At 33.2% G+C, this 26,514-nt stretch overlaps 2 protein-coding genes across 2 annotated transcripts; both read left to right on the forward strand.

Annotated features, from left to right (window-relative positions):
* The first annotated feature begins 16,166 nt into the window (after positions 1-16,166).
* Positions 16,167-16,984, forward strand: LOC110806197 (pEARLI1-like lipid transfer protein 1). Its single transcript, XM_022011831.2, has one exon. The coding sequence runs from the start codon at positions 16,225-16,227 to the stop codon at positions 16,735-16,737; it is 513 nt and encodes a 170-aa protein (XP_021867523.1). The 5' UTR covers positions 16,167-16,224; the 3' UTR covers positions 16,738-16,984.
* A 6,006-nt stretch (positions 16,985-22,990) lies between these two features.
* Positions 22,991-23,989, forward strand: LOC110806198 (pEARLI1-like lipid transfer protein 1). The gene has a single exon (XM_022011832.2). The coding sequence runs from the start codon at positions 23,083-23,085 to the stop codon at positions 23,659-23,661; it is 579 nt and encodes a 192-aa protein (XP_021867524.1). The 5' UTR covers positions 22,991-23,082; the 3' UTR covers positions 23,662-23,989.
* The last annotated feature ends 2,525 nt before the right edge of the window (positions 23,990-26,514 follow it).

Below are 26,514 nucleotides of genomic sequence, written 5' to 3' on the forward strand. Positions count from 1 at the left end.
CAAGTCCATACAATTTGGGTCTGCAATAAAGAGACCCATAATCAGAATTCAGATACATGCATGCAGATCAAATAAATTCCAAAAAGAAATTAATTAGAAGCAAATTAATAAAGGTGGAAGGAAAGTAAAGTTTTTTTTTTTTGTTGGTATTAAACACACAAAAGTTAGGAAAATCTTCTCTTAACACCGTAGCTCCATTTATCAAAAGACACAAAATAAAAATAATTTTTTTTTCCAGGAATAAGACAATATCCTGATGGATCTGAACAAGGTAATCTAGCGTTGCAACATAGTTTGTTTATGCATAAATTAATGTAGTTGTAAGTTATCCTTTTACGCATAGTTTGCATAATAGTTTGTTTATGCTTTAATTTACGAAGTTGTAAGTTATCTTTTTACGCATATTTTGTTTATGCAACGTTAGGCTACCTTGTTCAGATCCATCAGGACATTGACCCCCTTTCATGTTTTATCCTTATGCATTAATTCTCCAAGACACAATTTAATACCCATTTGATTTATTTTTTTGTAAACGGGTTCAAATCCAACTCATGTACACTACAAGAAATTGATTAATTACCAACCGCTAAAATTGGTTGGTAAAACGCGAAAAACGGTTGGTAAAAGATTTTGCGACCGCCAACGGTCGCAAAAAAGCGGTCAGTTTTCACCTGGACGGTAATTTAGGAAACTCCAACTGGAAGGCGGTCGCTAAAATTTACCGACAGGATTAGCGACCGCAATAGGCAGTCACTAAATTAGTGACCGCAAATCAGTCGCTAATTTAGTGACCGCTAAGGCAGTCGCTAATTTAGCGACCGCTTAGGCGGTCGCTAAATTAGCGACTGCTTTGGCGGTCACTAATTTAGTGACTGCCTAGGCGGTCACTAAATTAGTGACTGCCTTGGTGGCGGTCACTAAATTAGTGTCTGCCTTGGTGGCGGTGGGTAAATTAGTGACTGCTTTGGTGGCGGTCACTAATTTAGTGACTGCCTAGGCGGACACTAAATTAGTGACTGCCTTGGTGGCGGTCACTAAATTAGTGACTGCTTTAGTGGCGGTCACTAAATTTGTGACTGCCTTTGCGGTCGGTAATTATGCAAATATCATTTGCAGCCAATTTTGTAAAATCGCATATATACCTGTATCATATGCCTGTATAAATATTATATATGTACCTGTAAATATTATATATGCCTGTATATATACGAATTTATATAAATTCTGTAAAATCGTATGAAACCTGATCGATGTTATAATATTAAACCTGTTCGAAGTCATACAACAAAGATTAATAATACACATAATGTTGTTCAAACATGTTAATACGAAAAGTTATAACTAGTTCAAACTAATACAAGAATACTAACTACCTAACACAAAGGTGTCCCGCCGCCGGTTGGATCTCAAGGGTCCTGCGACTGCGAGAAAGGAAAACCAGTACATTGACTGAACATCCGCTCGTAAGACTCCATTGCCTTTTTCATCTGGGCGGCATGTTCTTCTCTTTTTTGTCTCTCCCTTTCTCTCTCTTGTCTCTCCCTTTCCATCTCCCTTTGGTGCTCTAGTCGCTCTGCTTCTCTTTCTTCTCTCTCCCTTTGCCTCGAAACTCTCAACACCAACCTCGAAACTCCGCATCATCATGAATTATGAAGAAAGGAATACAAACCAGATTAAAAGAAAGTGTTGAAATTGAATGGAGAGGAGAGAGACAGAGACGTTGTCCTGCAAGCGTTTGTTGCCGCCGAAATCAATCGATAAGGATGTCGAAGTGATACCCTCGGAGAAGTCGAAGAAGTTAGCAGAGTTTCAATAATTTTATTTTTGGGACTTATAATACGAAGTGAAGGAAAAGATAGCTTTGTATTTCACAATCCTACGTGGACACCAACTTGAGAAGTAGGTTTAAGTCAACACTAATTTAAGAATATCTATTTTTTTTTACACTAGTTTGGCAAACAAAAGGTCTTGTGCGCACAAGGTGTACAATAAATTTATTGTACACCAAGATAATTTTTACCCATTTTTTCGTAACTTTAACCTAGTTTTGATTAACTTTTATATTAGTAAAAAAAAGTTGATAGAAATGATTAAATGATTAATTTTATACATTATTAGTGGTTTTGAAGAAATATGTTTTTACTGAAATGTTAAAATTTATCACTAAAAAATAGATAACTTTTACACATATAAGCTTAACTTTTAAACATTTTGAGTTAACTTTTACTCATGTGTACAATATTTATTGTACACCCTTTGTAAATAAGAATTTGTGCGCACAAGGTGTACAATAAATTTATTGTACACCAAGATAACTTTAACCCTTTTTTTATAACTTTAATCTAGTTTTGATTAACTTCACTACAAGAATTTGTATCTTTAACGACAACCTAATTATGACGGGTCAAAAATCCCGTCGCAAAAGCCTTTTGCGACGGGGCTAACAACCAAACAATGACGGGAATAACCGTCGGAAATGTCTTTTACGACAGGTTTACGACGGGATTTTCTATTAACGACGGCCCCCTTTTATGACGGGTTCGTGACAGGAAATCCCGTCGTTAATCAACGATTATTGGCCTTTCGCGACGGGATTTCCCGTCATTAATAGTACAATTTCTTGTAGTGCTTTTATATTAGTAAAAAAAATTTGATAGATATATATATTTTAAAGGGTTAAATGATTAATTTTATACATTATTAGTTATTTTGAAGAAATAAGTTTTACTAAAATGTAAAAATTTATCAGTGAAAAATAGATAACTTTTACCTATATATGCTTAACTTTTAAACATTTTGAGTTAACTTTTACTCCGGTGTACAATATTTATTGTACACCCATTGTAAATAAGAATTTGTGTTATCAAATATGGATAAAGTAAGAGAAAAGTGTAAAAAGTGGGTGCGTGTAATAGAAAAGTGTAAAAAGGTGGGTGCGTGTAAGAGAAAAATGCAGAAAGTGAGTAGAAAATTGTAAATATGTGGGGTAAGAATATTAAGGTAGTAAATTTTCATGTCCAAAAGTATAATAAAGGAAATTGTAAAAAACATTATGAAACGGATTAAAACGAAAAATGTAAATATCATTTTAAAATGGAGGTAGTAGTAGTTTATTACTGAATGTGCAGTGTTAAAATTCTTGAGAAATATTATGGATGAGGCTCTGGGTGAGCTAGCTAGGTAGTCCCTAATTGTTACATTATCTCATGATCGATAATCAACCCTCTTTGAAGATATCAAAACCTCAATCGGATAAAACTTTAACAGATCCACGATTTACAATTATTAGTAGTGAATTGACTGTTCCAGACCAAGTGCCACAATAATTATTAAAATTAACCAGTGGGCTTGCATAGTTGATATATAATTTAGTAGTTCACTAGGTCTAGTACCGAATTTATTAAAGATGGACAATGTTCTAAGTGCAAGAAGTTGGAAATAGTAGTCATAAATCAACCAAACAAATTGAAGAAACCCATGTATAATGTATGGAATAAAAGACGAATTCCATCTGCTAAATCGAAGTCAATAATGATGAAATAATGCATGAGGATCAGAAGTGGCCAAGTAATATATATATATGCAACCAAGAAAATATCAACAATATTGGATTTCGGAGAAGCTAGAGGCGCAACACTGAGACTTGTTCTATTAGAATCGTTCCTCTAAAACTCTTATATAAGTTCCTCTCTCCGCGCATCAATTGCATATTCTCATCTTCATATATAGTTGATCTCCGACATTAATAATTCTCAAGCAATCAACAAACTTAAATAAAATGGCGTTGTATTTCTTGGTATCTATACCAGTTCTCATAGCGTTGTGTTGGGGGTTTTACTACTGGGGTAACAGAAGAGGAATTGAACAAGGTCGTTCTCAGGTTAACAGACCCACGGCGCCGCCCCCGCAGTCATTCCATAACCCCCCTGCTCCTCCTTATTACCCCCAAGCCCAGCCAGCGGGCTATCATGTTTGAGTCCGGGGTTTGTATTATTCAATTTCTCATGCATTTTTGTGATACGTTCTTCTTTTTTGTTTTTTATTTTATATTAAAATTCTTGTAATTGTTTGCTCAAAGAAGAATATATATTGTAATTGAAAATTATATTGTTGTGAGGTGAATAAGAAATAAAAGGATGTCCGTTGATTTTTATACCCCCTAATAAGATTGAGGAGTCTTTTTTTTTTTTTTTTTATTAACAAGTTGCATGGTCGATATTGAAGATAGAAACGAATTGAATATGATGAGCAAAAATTTGTTCTCTAAAAAGTAGAACATAAAAATTGCTAGTACAATATTAGTACATGTTGCTATATTAGTAATTTAGTACACATTATGTTATTGCTAGGGGTGTAAATGAGCCGAGCCGGTCAATAAACTACTCGGGCTCGGGCTCGTTTAAAGCTCGTTCATGTTCGTTCATTTATTAAACGAGCCGAGCTTGAACAACTTTTGAAGCTCTCTTAATAAACGAGCTTGAACATGAACATAGGTATGTTCGTTCATTTAAGTTCATGAACAACTCGTTCATTTATGTTCATGAACAACTCGTTCATTTATGTTCGTGAACTAGCTCGTCTAGTTATATTCAAAATTTATATTCTCCATATTTCATACCTTTTTTTTTCTTTAAACACCAAACTCCAAATTCCAAACGGAGAATTGGAAAAGTGGAAAACCGAAAACCTAAGTGGCGATTCATTATTCCAGAAATTCATTATTCATTATTCCAATTCCCTAAAGCCCTAAAGGCGGTTCATTGTTCCAGAAAATTGAGGACTATGAGGAGCCTAAAGGTATGTCTTCAATTTCTCTCTCGTCATTATTTATAATCGGAGCTTCTTATATCATCGGAAGCTAAGATTCTTCACTAAATCCTTCTCTCACAATTTCTAATCTTTATGAAATTTGAAGTTTTCTGATTTAGCTAGGTATGTTCAATTCAGCTTTTTTTTTTCCTACAAATATCGTCTTATTTAATTTCTTGATTTGTTTGTTTGGATTCTGTGGATTATTATTTTATTTCGATTAGCGGATTATCTGAATTTTGTTTATTAATCTGTGTTTTTTTTAACTAATTATTACGTATTCAATTTTATTTCAAGTTGGTGCAAATTGTATTAGAATAATGTCAAATTGTGCTAAGTTTGGTATGTAGTACTGCATAATTAGTTTGTACTTCAAATTGTTAAGTTAATCTTATTGGCTTGTTAATAAAAATAAATTTGCATGTGAATATATAGGATGGAGAATGATCCCATGTTCACAGGAAACAATAAGGAAGGAGAAGAAGCGATTGATCTTACTGTACCTAGACCAGAGGATGAAATAGAGGATGACCCAAATCCTTTTGCAAAGAAAAAAAGAAAAAAGACTTCATGGGTATGGAGACACCTTGAATTGGCGACAAATCCAACCGGAATTTCAAAAGTAAAGTGCATTCATTGTAGCACTTTTCTTAAGTACACAAAGGGTGGTCCTACAACTACATATAGAAGGCATTTGTTGTCTTGTTCTATGCGTAAAGTGAATGGGCAACAAAAATTGGGTTTCCAAATTTCTACTCCCCAATCAGAAAATCTACAGAGTCTTGAAAATTGGAAATATGAACATGCTAAAATTAGAGAGCTTACGGCTCACATGGTTGTTGTTCATGAGTTACCGTTTATGTTTGCAGAATATGAGATTTTTAATATGTTAATGAAAGTTGCTGCCCCGGAATTTGAAAAGGTCTCCCGTAATACTTTAAAAAATGATTGTATGACTAGTTATGATATTGAAAAGAAGAGAACTATGAGATTGTTAAAACAAGCAAATCGGGTTTGTATTACTACTGATATTTGGAGGTCAGATCCACAAAAGATAGAGTGTATGACAATAACTTGCCACTTTGTCATTGACTATCAATTATACAAAAGAGTCATTAACTTTGTTGATATTCCACCACCTCACTTTGGAGTTGTTGTTCATGATGCTTTATATTAATGTTTAGTTGAGTGGGGAATCGAGAGTAAAGTAGCTAGTATAACGGTAGATAATGCAACTTTTAATGACGTAGTGGTAAGGACATTGAAAGACAGCATATCTTGCCAAGCAATTTTACCTTATGGTGGAAAGTTATTCATGTTCGTTGTTGTGCTCATATCCTTAACATTTTGGTGCATGATGGATTAGAAGAGATCAAGGGTGTAATTTTTAAGGTGAGCGAAAGTGTTAATCATGTTACGTTATCCATCGCTCGACTTAACATCTTTAGTGATATATGTCAACAACTAAAGTTACCTAGTAGAAGACTAGTTCTTGATTGTTGTACTAGGTGGAATGCAACATACCACATGTTATCCGTTACATTAGAGTTTAAGGCTACATGTCCAAGGTACAAGAATAAAGAGCCAAGTTACAATCTCCTGGCATCTGAAGAAGAGTGGAAGCAAGTTGAAGTTGTTTGCACTTTCTTATCACTTTTTAATGAAGCTACAGAAATAATATCAGGTGATACATGTTTTTTTTTATCTTATTCTGATTAGGAATCATATAATATATTTATTAACATTACAACTTACAATCTGAATGTAGGTAGTGAGTATCCAACTTCAAACTTGTTTTTGCCAGAGCTTACCAATATTAAAGAGGCTTTGGAAAACCAAGGTGCAAGTGACTTTGATTTTATGAGGGCAATGGCTCAAAGAATGAAGGTTAAGTTTGATAAATATTGAGGAAATTGTAATTTGCTTATATCTGTTGCTGCTGCTTTGGATCCTAGAAACAAGTTAAAATTGATAGAGTGGTCTTTCTCTACACTTTACTCGGAGGATGAGACAGTAATACATACAAAATATGTGCAAGACACTTTATATGATATTTACTTGCAGTATGCTGAAGCCCATGCTTTAGACAATGCTCAAAAAGGTGCTCAAGAAAGTGATGAAAATTCTATAAAAGTAGGATCTTGTAGCACTGGAAAAAACAAGATTTTCCAAAAGGGTAAGAAGAAATTTGATAGTTACATTAGGAGTGGCTATAGCTCATTTTAGAGCGTAAAATTAGAGCTTGATGTCTATTTAGAAGAAGGTGTTGTCATTTGTGAATGTGACGAAGAGTATGAGGCTTTTGATACATTACAATGGTGGAAGGCTAACAAATCGAAGTTTCGCATTTTATCAAAGATGGCATGTGACATTCTTGCTATTCCTGTTACGTCGGTTGCTTCTAAAGCCACCTTTAGCGCTGGTGGCCGGGTCATAGATTCTTATAGAGCATCCCTAGGAACATCAACTGTCCAGATGCTAATGTGCACCGAAGATTGGCTAAGGAGCTTTTATGGAATCAAAAGGAAACACAAGTTATAGAAGTACCGTAGTTTAAGAAATTAATGTTGTCTGATTATATTTTAAAAGCTATAAGGTTGAAATATATAAATATTATATTTTTAGGTCAATGAAGAGATCAAGATTATCGATCTACCTTAGCTTTAGAGTGATTGTTAACAATGGAGGTAATGACTTCATTTTTATTTATACTATTCGGTATTGATTAGGTTTTTCAGTTCAATGTCGCTCGAGGAACCGAGTATTCTGTAGGACATAATTTAATTTTTTATAATGTTATTCAAGATTGTTAATTTAAATTATTAGTTTGTTTATCAAATAAAGTAATGTACTTTAATCTTTATTATTAGATATGATTTTAATTTGTTATATTTTCAAGTGGTTATACTCTAAAGCTCGTTTAAGAAAGCTCGTGTAATATCCCGATATTTTACGATTTCTTAAAATGTATTTTTATAGTTGTCTTTAATTATTTGATTATCATGTAACAACTTTCCTAGTTTACATAGTTTATTTTTGTAATTTGGAAGAATAAAACCTCATTTTATTTTTATACAACCCTCGTATATATATACATGTGATAGAGTATAAATACTCTAATTAACCCTAAAAACCTTATTATGTTATTCATCAGTTTTACCAGGGCAGCCGTATCTTTTTTCCCTCTACCAAGTTTATCTTGTTACGTTCATCACCATTCAATCGAATTCTTTGTTTCATGCGCACAAATGAAATATATAACCTTAATCATGGCAAAAGTCAAAACCTTTCTTCATCCTTCATTAAATTCACGGAAGAGAATTAGATTATCAAATACCTTCATCAAAGATCAACAATATCTCGCATCCCTATTACTATAAACCAAGCATGATTCTTTAGCTTTTGGATTTAAATTTGATATCATGTCGTCGAGATGCAGCGGATATTGTTCTAATGCATAGTCTCGAACCCTCGCGAAGGTAATCACGCTTAGTCCCTTCTGTATATTATTAGTTGTAATCACGCGCACTCGTTACTTTGGAGATGTTTAATTATACTACTTATTATGTATATATTCGAATTGTATGATGCATTGTATGGTATATTGTGATTATATGATCGCTTTGTTGATCTGATTTATAGTGATATATTAGGTTATATGAGAAATGTGTAGTTGTTATATTGATTAGCAGTGCGTTTGATGGTTGCATGTTTATGGTAGTGTAATTTCTTTTGTTGTTACTAGAAGTCAAAGTAATGAGATTTGGATGAATTATTTTGGGAGTATTACTTCTATCAAGAATGAATGTGTTGGTGTGATTATTATTAGAGTAAATCATATTATTTATCGTTTGGGATTTTAGGTCTTTATTTTGATAAGGCTCGGAATTTAGGTCGTTGTTGTTACGGGCCTAGTTGATAATCCGTATAATGATATTTTGGGATCTTATTCTGTTATTGAGAAGTATAGATCTTTAGCTTAAAATGGGTGTTGATCATTTAATTTTGATCAAATGATGAGTTATACTTCGTATTAGTCCTTGGTGATGTTTATACTTTGTATTATTTTTATCATTTATTATTATACAAACTGATTGAAATTGATTGTATATTCTAATGGTCCAACTTTATTTGTAAGTTGTTTAGATTACAACTCATGTAGTATATATGCGTATATCTCCGACGCTATTTAGTTTTTATATTAGTTGATGCATTAATTGTAGCGGAGGGGTATGAAAATTGAGGTCTAGATTATTTATCTTGAGTTGTCTAGAAGAATTATACCATACGATTTGGATTAATTATTTTGGGATGACAATCGATCATCTTGTAGTACATTTCCTCCTATGATAACATAACCGGTTAAATAGCACATTGTGCTTTATTATTTGGTCGGAGCCATGAGCACGACCCTAGGCTTAATCTACTCCTTTGAGTTAAAAACACTCACAGGGGGGTGTGCACACTTAAAGACTAAGACCTGTTTGGTGGTTACATCCAATAGTCCAATACTATTGGGTGGTGGACTAGATTCACATTTTTCTGGTGGTTACATCCAATAGTTTAATATATACTAATGGGTGGTGGACGCGATCCACATCTCTCTGGTGGTTACATCCAATAGTTCAATATATACTATTGGGTGGTGGACTCGATCCACATTACTCAAATGGTGAACTTATAAGAAATTAAAAATAAACCCTTGTTACTTATTGTTATAGGTACTAGTTTTATAAGAATTGTATATCAATTTGTATTTATGTGTTTGTTAAATTATTATTATTATTATATGTCTGTTTATCCAATCAGCGTTGATTTCTCAGCTTTTGCTGACGTGTGTGTTTATTTGCTATGTGTGTTTGCGGCCATGTCTTTTTCTTATGGTGGCCCTGCGACGATCCTTTTGGAATTTGTCCTCTATGGTGAGCAGTAAAGATGACTGGAGCAGATTGATCGTGAAGGATTGCCTTTAGAAGTTAAAGGAAATCAAGTGTTACTGTTTACTCTTTTATGACAGTTGTACAGTTGTAAATAGATCACCTAGTAATTGAGTTTTAATAGTTTGAGTTGTGTAAGCCTTAGCACTTGGCAATGTGGTCAAGTGTGGCGGTGATACCTCCGATTTAGGTGTAAGCTTCCGCAATATTTTTATAAAGTCTTTTATATTCTTATTTATTTCTAGTTAGTAAATCGGGGGTGTTACAAAATGGCATCAAGAGCCTATTCGGTCTTGGATTTACACAGGGATCTTCATATCCCAGTGTCTGGTTTGAGTTTTAGGACTAAAATGACTAATCAAGAGTTAAGCTTAAAAGTTGTAGGACAAGCCGTTTTAAGAGAGTATCTCTTTCTATGTGTTAGTTATGTGCTACTTGTGATGTGATTATGTGACTAGTTTGGAGTTCGATGACGAACTCCTTTTTTTAAGGGGGGTAGAATGTAATATCCCTAATATTTTATGGTATAATTTTTTTTTTAGCTTTTGAAACTAAAGTCACTAAAGTTTTCCTAACTTTAACTTTCGAGACGAAACTTATTTTTAAGGGGGATAGATTGTAATACACTAAAAAATTTTCAACTTTAAGTTTCGGGACGAAACTTCTTTTAAGGGGGATAGATTGTAATATCCCGATATTTTACGATTTCTTAAAATGTATTTTTATAGTTGTCTTTAATTATTTGATTATCATGTAACAACTTTCCTAGTTTACATAGTTTATTTTTGTAATTTGGAAGAATAACACCTCATTTTATTTTTATACAACCCTCGTATATATATACATGTGATAGAGTATAAATACTCTTTAACCCTAAAAACCTTATTATGTTATTCATCAGTTTTACCAGGGCAGCCGTATCTTTTTTCCCTCTACCAAGTTTATCTTGTTACGTTCATCACCATTCAATCGAATTCTTTGTTTCATGCGCACAAATGAAATATATAACCTTAATCATGGCAAAAGTCAAAACCTTTCTTCATCCTTCATTAAATTCACGGAAGAGAATTAGATTATCAAATACCTTCATCAAAGATCAACAATATCTCGCATCCCTATTACTATAAACCAAGCATGATTCTTTAGCTTTTGGATTTAAACTTGATATCATGTCGTCGAGATGCAGCGGATATTGTTCTAATGCATAGTCTCGAACCCTCGCGAAGGTAATCACGCTTAGTCCCTTCTGTATATTATTAGTTGTAATCACGCGCACTCGTTACTTTGGAGATGTTTAATTATACTACTTATTATGTATATATTCGAATTGTATGATGTATTGTATGGTATATTGTGATTATATGATCGCTTTGTTGATCTGATTTATAGTGATATATTGGGTTATATGAGAAATGTGTAGTTGTTATATTGATTAGCAGTGCGTTTGATGGTTGCATGTTTATGGTAGTGTAATTTCTTTTGTTGTTACTAGAAGTCAAAGTAATGAGATTTGGATGAATTATTTTAGGAGTATTACTTCTATCAAGAATGAATGTGTTGGTGTGATTATTATTAGAGTAAATCATATTATTTATCGTTTGGGATTTTAGGTCTTTATTTTGATAAGGCTCGGAATTTAGGTCGTTGTTGTTACGGGCCTAGTTGATAATCCGTATAATGATATTTTGGGATCTTATTCTGTTATTGAGAAGTATAGATCTTTAGCTTAAAATGGGTGTTGATCATTTAATTTTGATCAAATGATGAGTTATACTTCGTATTAGTCCTTGGTGATGTTTATACTTTGTATTATTTTTATCATTTATTATTATACAAACTGATTGAAATTGATTGTATATTCTAATGGTCCAACTTTATTTGTAAGTTGTTTAGATTACAACTCATGTAGTATATATGCGTATATCTCCGACGCTATTTAGTTTTTATATTAGTTGATGCATTAATTGTAGCGGAGGGGTATGAAAATTGAGGTCTAGATTGTTTATCTTGAGTTGTCTAGAAGAATTATACCATACGATTTGGATTAATTATTTTGGGATGACAATCGATCATCTTGTAGTACATTTCCTCCTATGATAACATAACCGGTTAAATAGCACATTGTGCTTTATTATTTGGTCGGAGCCATGAGCACGACCCTAGGCTTAATCTACTCCTTTGAGTTAAAAACACTCACAGGGGGGTGTGCACACTTAAAGACTAAGACCTGTTTGGTGGTTACATCCAATAGTCCAATACTATTGAGTAGTGGACTAGATTCACATTTTTCTGGTGGTTACATCCAATAGTCCAATACTATTGGGTGGTGGACTAGATTCACATTTTTCTGGTGGTTACATCCAATAGTTTAATATATACTAATGGGTGGTGGACGCGATCCACATCTCTCTGGTGGTTACATCCAATAGTTCAATATATACTATTGGGTGGTGGACTCGATCCACATTACTCAAATGGTGAACTTATAAGAAATTAAAAATAAACCCTTGTTACTTATTGTTATAGGTACTAGTTTTATAAGAATTGTATATCAATTTGTATTTATGTGTTTGTTAAATTATTATTATTATTATTATTATTATATGTCTATTTATCCAATCAGCGTTGATTTCTCAGCATTTGTTGACGTGTGTGTTTATTTGCTATGTGTGTTTGCGGCCATGTCTTTTTCTTATGGTGGCCCTGCGACGATCCTTTTGGAATTTGTCCTCTATGGTGAGTAGTAAAGATGACTGGAGCAGATTGATCGTGAAGGATTGCCTTTAGAAGTTAAAGGAAATCAAGTGTTACTGTTCACTCTTTTATGACAGTTGTACAGTTGTAAATAGATCACCTAGTAATTGAGTTTTAATAGTTTGAGTTGTGTAAGCCTTAGCACTTGGCAATGTGGTCAAGTGTGCCTCCGATTTAGGTGTAAGCTTCCGCATATTTTTATAAAGTATATATATAATTCTTATTTATTTATAGTCAGTATACCGGGGGTGTTACAGCTTGTTCATGAAAAAAGCTCGTTTATAAACTCGGTTAGATTAGTAAATGAGCCATTCGCGAATAGTTCGCGAACAGAAAATCTTTTAAAAGAACCGAGCTTGAACAGATTTTTGAGCTCGGTTAAAAGCTCGGGCTCGGGCTCGAATTCGCATAAGTTAAATGAACATGAAGAGGGTAAAGCTCGGCTCGTCTCGTTTACGCCCCTAGTTATTGCGTTATTACACACAGGCACTAGTACACTATAGTAGCTTCATATATAGGGCGTGACATGCATTCAAGACTCATACACTAACAAACTAACTTATTACTCATGCTACGTAATAACAAACTACATAGTGTAGACTAGGATTGGAAAACGAACAATAATAAACAATTAACAATCATACTTAGGAAAACATGTATCTCTCGAGTCTTATGGAACCTTAAGAAATACGGCAAGCAGACTCTCGTAATTTACTAGAAATAATTCGTATCTAATATCCACAAATCATAAACATCAGATTTATATACCTCTCGGCGCATAATCTAAGGTTAATCAAACTCAATCAAAATAGTCCGGGCGAATAGAATTAACGAACAATTAAAACAAGTTATATAAATTACTCCCTCCGTCACAAATTACTCGTTACACTTATCTTTGCACAAAGTTTTAGGTGATAAGTGGTTGTCTGCGTATGGTCTGCGCATCGTTTTATCTATGAATGACAAGTGGGAGACTGAAGGAAATATGTCCTTCGCCCAATGTGCATTAGTCTAATACCAAGGTTCCCATTAGTTACGAACAATTAATTCAGTGAGATCAAGTGAGCGGAACAACTGGCTGGAGCAATGCTTCCGATCAGTGAGTTCTAATCTATATTAGGCTCACAACTTACTTTTGACTGAACATATAAGGTCACACCATTGGCATATAAAAGATCACCGGATTAAATGAATCGGAAATTCATTTAATAGCTTTTCGGGAAACTAGTTGGAAAAAACATAAATATACGATATGACGTTGGATCGGAATCGTATATCGTATTGCATATATTCGTAAGTTAGGCGAAACGAATAATCGTATATGTACGACATTGGATCGTAAAGCATTATAAGATAAATGATCGTCGTAAGGCATTAGACGCAAATACAAGAAGGCAACGCTGCCGGCCATACGAGCCAAGCGCGCAAGGCCCATCAGGCGCAGCAGCGCGTCAGCGCACACAAGCAAGGCCCAAGCCTTCAGCTGGGCGCGCGTGCGCGTGGATCAGCAGCAGCAGCGCACACAACGCGTCCCAAGGCCCATCGTCTGTGTGGCTGCGCGCATGGGCTTGCGTGTAGATGTTGGCGGATTCTTGCCCTTTATGGCTTGGCCGGTTAGTGTTATAACCGAAAGGTTATAACATTAATCCAACACATGTTTTTCCACAACACACAACCCTAATCAGATTCTAACCTAAGGACATAGAAACCCTAATTCTCTATGTGCCTCCGTTAGAAGTGTTTTTCTCAAAAGCAAACAATCTTGAGTGATTTCTAAGCCATTGATCTCAAGAAGGATCTAAACGTGTCGGTGAACCAAGTAGAGGACGACATCTGGAGTTTTTGTTCGTGTTCGTGATTCGTTGAACTAGGAAAAACACGCTACAAACGTAAGTATTGCTTAATCTGTACTTTATACATGCTTCCTGGATTTGTGGTTATTCTGCTATCATGTTATGTATTTAACTGTAAACCCCTACATTTGCAACTCCTGTTAGATTTGGTTTTCATTTTATATATGTGGGAATTTTCTCCCACATAGAAGATATATGTTTCTGAATTGTTGAATGTCTTTAAATAAACCAGTATACTACATATATTGAGGTATGGCAATGGGTAGGATCTGGACCAGATCCTACTGGGTCCAGATCCGTTTTCCACACATGATCGCATATTTTTTTTTCTTCAGAAATAGGATCTAGACCCAGATCCTATCCGTCAGAATTGGATCCAGATCCAGATCCAGACCGCAAGGTCCAAATTTTGATGATCCAGATCCTGTAAAATGGATCTGGATCCACCGGGTTCAGGATCCATTGTCATCTTTACATATATTGAATACGCCGTGGGCTTAAGTTATTGGAAAAAGTGGGGCATTGGGTTTGGTGTGCTAGTATTTGGTTGATCATATGGTTAACCAAGGATATAATTAATGTTAATCTTATGCGATTGTTAATGTTTTAATTAATTATTATTTTAATAGGATATGATCAAAAGGCAGTATTCAGTAACTGTCAAATTGGTTTCCTATTTTATTCTAATGCAGAAGGACTAACGTTAATTACATTTTTTTCATATTTCTCACAAAATCTTCAAAAGACATGTTCATGAGAACGGCTGAGTTTGTTGTATTCCATTCATTTGATTAGGAAACCCCGGGAATATATTAACTATGAATCCCATCAGCAATATAGTGTGGGCTAATATTATCCTAAGGACAAATATTAACTCGTCCTAATCTAATTTCTGAATTTATCTTTTTGTAATTTAAAGCATAGTTCCTAACAACTCCAACACATCAACAAAAGGTTTTGCATGCACAAGGTATACAATAAATTTATTGTACACCAACATAACTTTTACCCATATTTCTGTAACTTTTACCTAATTTTCTCTAATTTTTATATTATTAAAAAAAAGTTGATAGTTAAACATTTTAAATGACTAAATGATAAATTTTATACATTATTAGTGATTTTGAAGAATTTTTTTTATTAAAATGAAAAATTTATCACTAAAAATTAGATAACTTTTACATTTATAAGGGTAACTTATAAGCATTTTACATTAACTTTAACTTCGGTGTACAATATTTATCGTACGCCCCGTGTAAATAAGAACTTGTGACATATCAATTTCACTAATAAGTTAATAAGTTTCGACATTATCTTGTACACAAATTCTTATTTATAAAGGGTGTACAATATAAAAGTTAACTCAAAATGTTTAAAAGTTAAGCTTATGTATGTAAAAATTATCTATTTTTTAGTGATAAATTTTTTCATTTCAGTAAAAACATATTTCTTCAAAACCACTAATAATGTATAAAATTAATCATTTAATCATTTCTATCAACTTTTTTTTTACTAATATAAAAGTTAATTAAAATTAGGTTAAAGTTACGGAAATATGGGTAAAAGTTATTTTCGTGTACAATAAATTTATTGTACACCTTGTACACATAGGACCATTTGTATCTTGTATTAGATGATTGAAATCTTGAAACATAATCCCTGTCATAAAACAAAATATCTATGCCGCTATATTTGATTATATCGATGTGCTAAATAATTAATCTTTTGTCCTAGAAAAGTAAAAGTTCCACAAAATCCCTTCCTATAAATAGACGAAGCCCAATTCCTTAGTTTCCCACAACAATCTCTCCAATCACAAAGCATAGTAATCACTTAAGAAAATCTACTTTTTTTTGGCTCAACATTTTAATATGGCCTCAAAAGCTTTGTCTTCCATTGCCCTCTTCTTATGCTTCAACATAGTGTTTTTCACTACGGTGAGTTCACATTCCGCCCCATGCCCCCCACCACCATGTAGCGCATGTACTCCACAGTCGCCTAGCCATGGTGGTCAACACGGAGGGAACCCACCGATGTCCCCAACACCACTTACCCCAGGGTCGCCTAGCCATGGTGGTCAACACGGAGGGAACCCACCTATGTCCCTAACACCACCATCTAAAGGAAACTGCCCCATTGATATTCTAAAGTTGGGGGCATGTGCCAATGTGTTGAGTGGCTTGCTCGGAGCTGTTATTGGAAGCCCACCAAAAAGCCAATGTTGCAGTCTTCTTCAAGGTCTGACCGACCTTGATGCAGCAATTTGTCTTTGCACCGCCATTAAAGCTAATATATTGGGGATTAATTTGAAAGTCCCTATATCTTTGAGTTTGTTGCTCAATCAATGTGGCAAAAGGGATACATCCGGCTTCCAATGCAATTAAATTTGGTCATCACGTACGATCTTAAAAACTATTTCCCTACTTAAGCCATAAATTAATGTCATTATGTTACTGTTTTATTCATATGCGCATACTTATTGTATTTGATTAATACATACTTCGTAGTATTTTTTAGGCACAAGTTGATTTTGTTGGTGATCGGGCTAGATACGCCCTTATTGGTTGGATCACCTTCACACCAGAAATTGTTGTAATTTTGTCATTTATATATATAATAAAAGAAAATTTATCCTCTTTTTTTTTTTTCAATGTCAACCTTTTCTTTAGTGGAGTTTTGAATTATTTTTTGATTTATTATATGAGACTATAAGATATAGCATAATTTTTCCTGATCAATATAAGAATACTATTACAAAATGAGAAGAAAAACATTATTATACTAGGGCACTATTTTTGTGCACTGGATATAGGGGTGACAATGGATCGGAGGTGGATCGGGTGGAGCTTCATCCACCTTCATCCATCAACTTTTCACAATTATCCAATCCATCCATCACTCGATTTACCCTTCATCCACATCCGACCCTTCCATTATCCGCGGATGAATCGGGTGGATCGGATGATTAAATGTGTAATTAAAAGCATCGTCAACTTTATTTATAATATCAATATAAAGTAATACGTAATATGTGTTATTATAGTGGACAATGAATTATAATTTTAATAATCTAAATTATAAAATAGCCTAAAATGCTAATAATAAAAAAAATTATTAGGTAATACATACAAGATTCTATTAATAATTAAGTAATTCTAGTTTAAAATTAATGTTTTAACGGATGGATGAATGGATCGGATGATGGATATATAATCGGGGGGCGGGTTGGAAGAACCTCCACCTGAATCCGACCCGACCCATCACCAATCCACCCGCCACCCGTTTAACATCCGTGATTTATTGGCTTGTCATCCATATGTACGATTCGGGTGGTTCGAATACCCGTCGAGATCGGATGAAATTGCCACCCCTAACTGGTAGAATTTGAAAATAAGTGAAATAATATAATTGGGCTTCAAATTAACTAATCTAATTAAACCTAAATTGAACTGAATTAGAGTGTTAAATGGAATTGAACTGAAATGAAATTAACTCAAATTATTGGACCTAAAATAATCTGAAAGGAATTGGACTGGAAATTTGAATAATTTACTCAAACGGTTCACCTGTCTTTCGATCCCTCAAAATCTTCACGAAAGAATCAACTTGTACTACTATAAACTCGCGAAACTCAAGTTGCACAAAATCACCATAGAATCAACTTGTACTAAAAATAGTACTGCATTTGTTCTTCTTTTACAATTATTTAGACACGTTTGCCAATAAATGATTTTAAACATTAATATCTTCAATTATGAATAAGAAAAAATTACATAAAGTTGATATTTAAAAAATATTATTAAAACGAATCTAATAATACCCCACACGACATTGTTTTTTTTCTTAAGTAGTCCCGCCGTTCCGGAATACTCGCACCGCTTTCTTTATAAAGTTGTCCTAGAATACTTGCATCGTTTCTATAAATGACATGTTTTTTTTCTTCTAATTTTATATTGTTTCTCTCACTTACCTAAGATTCCACTCGTGTTCCTAACATCTAAAAAAACATTAAAAGATCACCCCCACCCTCCACCACCTTCAAAAAGTTGACACATTTCTTACTAACTATATTAAAAAAGAAATCAATATCAAACCACCACCTAATTAAATAATAAGTCAATTAAATTGTCTTAAACTATGTGTCGGTCAAACCGGTGCGAGTATTGTGGGACAGAGAGAGTATAGATCATAAAAGATAGTCAAAGGGGATTGTGTGAATAGTGTTAAGAATCCAATTGTGTCATATAAATAAAATAGAGAAAATATATCTTTATTGAAATCAACAACAAAAAACAAATTATACTAAATAGAAATGGTTGAAAATAGCTAAATTTTAATTTCCAGAGAAATTCACCTATGCTCAACCTACTCAACCAATATTTATAAACCTGGCCTAGAGAGACTGAGAGAGGAGGAGAGGGATAGAGGAAAAACAGCGGCACAAGTGTATTAACTACGTTCATTTTAATTCATGCACACCAATTTTTTTTGGACCAACGAACATCTTTTAATAGTTAATTAGTTTTTGGGCCCGGGTGATGCCCCCGATTACTACATTAATAACATATATAATTGCTTATATATTTTCTTGTTGCAATGATAACATGAACACAAGTAATAGCTTAGTGGTAAATGCTTTGATATTTAAACTCGAGATCAAGGGTTCGTTATACGTTCGGATACTCACATTTGTAATTTATGTCATACATTCAAACCCCACTGATATTTTTACTCCGTAATTTATATGAAACTAGAGATAAATAGCTTAAAAGTGTGAAAAAGGGTGGGGAAAATCAATGGTAAAGCTTGTTGAGAAGATTAAAGAACATGTGAGCTGGGACTAATTGTCCCACATGGAAGAAATAGATGAAGATTGACTAACATATAAGATTGGTGGGCTATTCCACCTATCACCAATTGATTTTAGAATAGAACTCCGTCAGATATATGTGATTAATTTCTTCTCATGTTACGGGCTTGTGTATGGTCCGATGACTTCATCAAAGCTAGATGCATGCAGCCAAAATTAGCACGTCGTCACCTCTAGTTTTTTCACTTGTAATAATTGGTGTTTCACCATTGGGCATCAGCTGTATAAATATTTCATTAGAATTAATCAATTAGAATTCGTTTTTTAATATAATTCCTCACTTATTAGTGGCTCACAGCTTAAGCACGTACAGAGAAAATATCACCAAGGTCAAAGTCAACTATTTTCCAATTTATTTTTAGGTCCAAAATATCGTCTATTTTCTTGGATTCTTGTATCCCGATAGATCGAGCTTACTCTCACACCAAGATGGCCAGACTAAGTGAAAGGCTGTCACCAAAATTATTCAAATGGAAACAGATGATTCAAACCTCAAATTATATCCCATATCTCCATGATTTAATGCATAGCATAAGGAAGTGATTTTGATATGTCATTCTTTGAGAGTAACAGAATATTAAAGCAATACAACTTGTACGTAGAGCTGTCAAAAACTGACCCGACCTGAAAACCCGACCTGAACCGACCGAACCCGTAACCGACCATGACCCGAAATTACGGTAAAATAGGTAACCCGAAACCCGACCTGTACCCGACCCGAAAAAACCGATAACCGATTTTAACCCGATTTTGTAACACCCGAACCCGAACCCGACACCCGACCCGAAAATGACCGATAACCGAACTGACCCGACCGAACAATGACCCGAACCCGATTCGAAACCCGACCCGATGTCAACCCAAAACCGATTGTAACTCGATGAAACCTGCTATTGACCCGACTTGTGACAACCCGCTACCCGATTTACCCGAGTTATCAATGACACAACCAAATATTAACTACATTGATAAATCTATTTTAATTATTTATTGCTAGATATTCAAAAATTTAACTCTAAAATAAGTTAATTTTTTTTTTTTTAGAATATAAAATAATTAAAATGTATAGGTTAATTATCACACCCGAGTTTGACCCGATCTGAATTCTATTTGATCTGATTATTATCCGATCCAAACTAAGACACGAACCCGAAAATAACTGTGTTGCAAACCGACTTAAACCCGACTCGATAAGACCCGAACCCGAAATTATCTGCTACAAACCGACTTAAACCCGACCCGATAAGACCTGAACCCGAAATCAAACCTGACCGAAATGTAACCCGACCCGAACCCGACCTGAACCCGGGATAGGAAAAAACCAGATATGACCCGACCTGAAATCGACCCGACCGAACCCGAACTCAACCCGAATGAAATATTGACCCGACACGACCCGACCTGATCATGACCCGAGACCCGAGATGACCCGACCCAAACCCGACCCGATGACCTGTTTTGACAGCTCTACTTGTACGACTATATCTTCCAAAGTGCCTAAACTAAACTACAAATTGATTGGTTAATATGTCTTCTTGTATGGAAACAGAATCGAGATCGAAGAATAAAGATTGAAAGTGGGGCTGTTAAGTTAGCTACTTTGATTTCATATCATCTGATTAAAGCTAAACATCATTTTAACACACAATGTATAGACATTGATCTATCTAGAAGGTACAATACTAAAAAATTCATCTACCATCGGTAAGGAAGTACATGACCAACGTATGACACATATCAAAGATATATATACCTCTGTTTGAAGATTATCTTTACAATTACTACTTGAACAAATATTAAAACAAAAGAGAAAATGAAAAGTGTATAAAAGGTGGTTTAATATAATAACATAGCAAAGTAATAAAGGTCACAACTTACGACAAATTAATTTGTGTCCCAACTATTTTTTAAAATTACATAGAAATATATTATAGATTGTCATTTCTATTTTTTAATTTTTAATTTACAAAATAAATAGAAATATATATTTACTAAAATCATTATAAAAATTGACATGAATAATCTTAACTTTCACCCGTCTTCTCAAAATAATCCCAACTTTAGATTATTCCAAAATAATCCCAACTTTTGAGGGGACTTTCTCAAAATAAGCCAAACCGTCTTTTCTTCCCTACACTAATCCATTTTAGGTCTATTATATGTTGAAAATTAATAGTTTGTTTGGATTATTTTGGAAAGTACCCCCTAAAGTTGAGATTATTCTAACATAATTCAAAGTTGGGATCATTTTGAGAAAATTGACGAAAGTTTAAATTATATATTCATATCAATTTTCCCTTATAAAAATTATTTCCTTCTTTTTTTATGGATTACCTTATTTTAATATTTTCATAGTAAAAATAAGGCGTTGATAGTAAAAATAATTTGATGAGTCGTGGTTTACATGACACCCTTTGTAGTACGATTAAAAGAGTGACATGTAGGATTGCAACACATGTTATTTGTCGCAACTTGTAACCTTTATTATCGCCCAATAAAATATGGATATAGTAATATAAATGTGTAAATAGGTAGGTGGGTGTAAGTAAAAAATGAAAGAATTTTTTTTTACCAGCCACCTATAGCAATTGAAAATTTATTTTTTACCACTTAAAAACTAAAACTTGTATTTTACTCACATAACGATTTCATCTATTTTTCTGTTTTCAGATGGTAAAAAAAAGTTTTAGTTTTTAGGTGGTAAAAACTAATTTTTTTATTTTTTTAAGGTGGTACAAATAAATTTTCCAAAAATGAATCGAATAAAAAAAATTAAGTGAAAAGTCATAAATGTTATGGAGTAAGAAGAGTAAGATAATAAATTTTCATGCCTTAAAAAGCGAATGAATAAAACGAAAATTATAAAGATCATTTTGTAACAGATGTGATACACCTTAATTTGTGTCTCTCCTTGATCTAACAAGTGAAATTGAACAAACAACACATTGCAAGCGAGTTAAATATTTTGTAACTCCAACACATTGCAATATCACTATAACTTAAGTGTTAGATGACTGAAATCTTGAAACATGTGAGTTAAATAGTTTGCAACTCCAAGTCTCCAACACATGCAATATCACTATAACTTTAGATATAATATTGTGTTAGATGACTGAAATCTTGAAACATAGGACACGAGTAATTAAGTAAACAGATCGAAGAAAGACAAATCTAAAATGCTCATAAAACAATTAAAGAAAGAATGATAAATTTTTGTGTAAAACCGCCTTATCGAAAAAATTACTTTGATTGCAGTAATTTTTTTTATTGTTAAGTGTTTAACTAATTGTTTTCATTGCTTAACTAATTGGTTACAATGCTTAACTAATTAGTTTCATTGCTTGATTAATTGGTTCCAGTGTTTAACTAATTAATTTCAGTGTTTAACTAATTGGTTCCATTTTTTAATTTATACGAAATCAAAACAGTCTTTTGTGTAAAATCGTCTTGTATAAAAATTTGTAAAGAAAGGAAGTCGATCTTGAATTGAACTTTTTTTTTTTTTTTTTTTACAAAGGCTACAACACAACAAAAAGAACTAAAAGTTAAGACCCAATTTCCTGCAAGATTGAGCAAGAGTGTGAGCATCAAATACATCTTCTCTGTCCACCTTCATAATTGTGCAGGCTTATAGATAATATTAGTATCCTTCAATGTCATGTTTTTGTAAAGCGTAATATCTATGCCGCTATATTTGATTATATTGATTACCACGTATGCAATAATCGGTTAGTCCTAAAATTTTCACAAAATCATCCTCTTATAAAAAGCCAATGCCCAACCCCTCAATTTCCCACAACAATCATCCCTCAAATCAAAAGGCATTTTCACTCAAGAAAATAAACCTCCCTTTTTTAAAATGGCCTCAAAAGCATTGTCATCAATTGTTGTCTTCCTATGCCTCAACCAAGTGTTTTTCACTATGGTGAGTTCCAATTCCGTCCCTTGTCCACCACCACCACCACCACATACTACCCCACAGTCACCTAGCCATGGTGGCCAATATGGAGGGAACCCACCGATGTCCCCTACACCACTTACCCCAGGATCACCTAGCCATGGTGGCCAACAAGGAGGAAATCCACCAATGTCCCCTTCACCACTTACTCCAGGGTCACCGAGCCAAGGTGGACAACCAGGAGGGAACCCAACAATGGCCCCACCACCACCATCAAAAGGGAATTGCCCTATTGATATTCTAAAGTTGGGGGCATGTGCCAATGTGTTGAGTGGCTTGCTCGGAACTGTTATTGGAAGCTCACAAAACCGTCAATGTTGCACTCTTCTTCAAGGTTTGACTGACCTTGATGCAGCAATATGCCTTTGCACCGCCATTAAAGCTAATATATTGGGGATTAATGTTAATGTGCCTATCTCTTTGAGTGTCTTGCTCAATCAATGTAGCAAAAGTAATACCTCTGGCTTCCAATGCAATTAATTTTTGTCATCACGTACAATCTTAAGAAAATATTTCCCTAAATAATTATTAATTAAGCCAAGAAGCAAATGTTACGCAATGTTTTATTCATATTTAATTTGTATACGTATGGTATTTTATAGATGTTTGTTGTTAGGTGTAAGTTGATTTTGTTGGCGATCAAGCTATATGCTAGATACGCCCTTGAATTGGCAAGATCACCTTCACGCCTAGCTGATATTAATATTTTTGTAATTTTGTTATTCAATTATATACATGATCGAGATTCTTAAATAAAAATTACATACTCCGTATAAATGAATCCTGAGCTATATCATAGATCTAAGTTATTACGACACGTATATACGGAGTTCTCCGTTATAAACTTTTTTTAATAATTAATTCGTTATAATGTACATAACGTGTATAAATTTTTCTCTTTAATAAAAAATATATCTTCAAAATCCCTCATATATAGTTAATGTACAAATCAAGGTAATAACGTAACCTTTCGAAAGCTTATCCAGAAAAATATATTAATTTATAGTATAAAAAGTTAATAAAACTGGGTCAAAATACTTTACCCTACTATACAATAAACTAGATTTTAGCCCGTGCGATATGATGTACGGATTCTATTAAATTATTACGTTTAAATAAAACTCTTATATATATACCAACTAGAATTAAGCCCGTGCGATGCACGGGTCAATAAAGTAAAAAGAATGAATAGATCATTTTTACTTTTTATGGAGTAAAATCGTGCATATTAGATGATTCTAGTAAATTTATCTCATATTATCTTTGACCGAGTCTTTATTTATCTATTTTATCTCCTAGCAAAATTTATCTTGTATTATCTGTTTACCGAGTCTTTAATTCTATGACTCGTGCCACAATTAATCTCTTTTAGAGTTTTACTCTTGTTCATTATCGACTCTATATATTGAATATACCAACTTAATTGGCCGATATTTAATACATGGCCGGGCATTCTTCCTCATCATAAACATTGCAGTTTGTGTTCCATATGTAGCTTACAATTATATAAAAACACAAATTAGCTTACAATACGTTAGTATTTACTTTTTTCAAGTAAAGTTTCAATCTTTATCAGAAACCTAATGAGAAATATTTTATCTGACCTTTTTTATACATAAATTTACAACACTTATCTGAAATTATTTTCATTTTTATTTTTATTTTATCATTTAAAAGAAACTTTTTGAGTCTACTAAACTAATCTACTTAATACATAAATTTTGTTTATGTATAATGTAAGATGTACAATATTCTTAGGTGAAATACAAATCATACCTGGAAATTCAATTAAAAAATGCACAGTATGACTACCCACAAAATTAAAACAAACTGCGCTAGGAGTAATCTAATGATGAAAAATAAAATTATATAAACTATAAATAAATTGAAAAAAGCAAAATAACTTAATTAAAATTAAAAATGAAAATATTATAAAGTGGATTGACTGCAGTTGGAGAAAATCCATGAAATGTTGGGGGATTAAGTTGATCGTTGCTTAAGACGTTAAGCCCTTTTGTTGTAACATTAGCGGCAGGCTGGCTACTTGTATGTATTTTGTAACATTAGCGGCAGGCTGGCTACGTGGATGCTCTCTATGCTCTTAAGTATGTCAAATAATAAAATAATTTTTTTGACTGGATTCAGATCATATTCAAAAATGATTAAAGTATAATTATTTTGTATTTTTAAAAATTATCTTTTACGAAAGATTAACTTTTTACTTTGCTTAAAAAAATTAACTTCCATTGTTTTTTATCCCATCGACTTTATAGTAATTTCAATTCTAAGGTTTACCATATACATAAACTCATATAGATTTGAGGGGGCAATATGATGATTGATACAATAGCATCTTGACTATTGGATTTTGTAATCAAATTTATCCTTCCTCACGTTCTGCTTGCAAAAAATCATCTTCAACGATTTAAAATATAATTGTGGATCATGTATATATGTATCTACCAAATTTTCTTCTATAGAAGTTGCATGAGGCTCTTGATAGTGTCCATATATAATTGTCACAGGTAAATTAATGTCGTAATATCCGGATGACTACACAGAGACGTACTTCCCCTTCATACGGCAATGATTCTGACTTATTAAAAAGTTCCTGAAAAATAAACATATTATTAAATCCAAGTATAAATACAGGAAAAAAGGAAAATCAAATATAATAAAGGAGGAGTATAGTTTTATAAATTTACGCAGCCATGATCACAAAAACTTGAGAGTTTGTTTGGAAACTATAAAGTCATATATTTATAACCGGAACAAAATGTAGTTTAATGCAAGTAGAATTCTAATGTAAACGTTCTAAGATAAAATTTGGGAACTTATACTTGGCCCACGTTTCAATGTCTTCTACGATCCTTTTGAGGCAAATAATATTTAAGATGAAATATGATCTAAAATCTTTTTGAGGCAAATATTTAAGATGAAATCTGATCTTTTAATTTGGGTTTATATTAAGATCTAAAATCTTTTTGAGGCAAATATTTAAGATGAAATCTGATCTTTTAATTTGGGTTTATATTAGTTTCAAGTGTCCATGTTTATCGCTTGACGATAATTTTTATCATCTCTTTATCATATTAAGACTCTTATATTTATACGATTATCAGTCCCATGTTTATCTATTGCTTGACGTTTTTATCATATTAAGACTCTTAGATTATTTATTGAATTAATTAATAATCTAATTATACTCGATGACATGGAAATCCTATGTGGCGCTCCGAAAACTCTTTATCTATTGCTTGACGTTTTTATCATATTAAGACTCTTAGATTATTTATTGAATTAATTAATAATCTAATTATACTCGATGACATG

The sequence above is a fragment of the Spinacia oleracea genome, chromosome 1, assembly GCF_020520425.1.
Source record: "Spinacia oleracea cultivar Varoflay chromosome 1, BTI_SOV_V1, whole genome shotgun sequence".
Lineage (NCBI taxonomy): Eukaryota > Viridiplantae > Streptophyta > Magnoliopsida > Caryophyllales > Amaranthaceae > Spinacia > Spinacia oleracea.

What these genes read in the sequence shown, in the direction of transcription:
- LOC110806197 (XM_022011831.2), top strand. Translation starts at nt 16,225, where the DNA reads ATGGCCTCAAAAGCTTTGTCTTCCATTGCCCTCTTCTTATGCTTCAAC.
- LOC110806198 (XM_022011832.2), top strand. Translation starts at nt 23,083, where the DNA reads ATGGCCTCAAAAGCATTGTCATCAATTGTTGTCTTCCTATGCCTCAAC.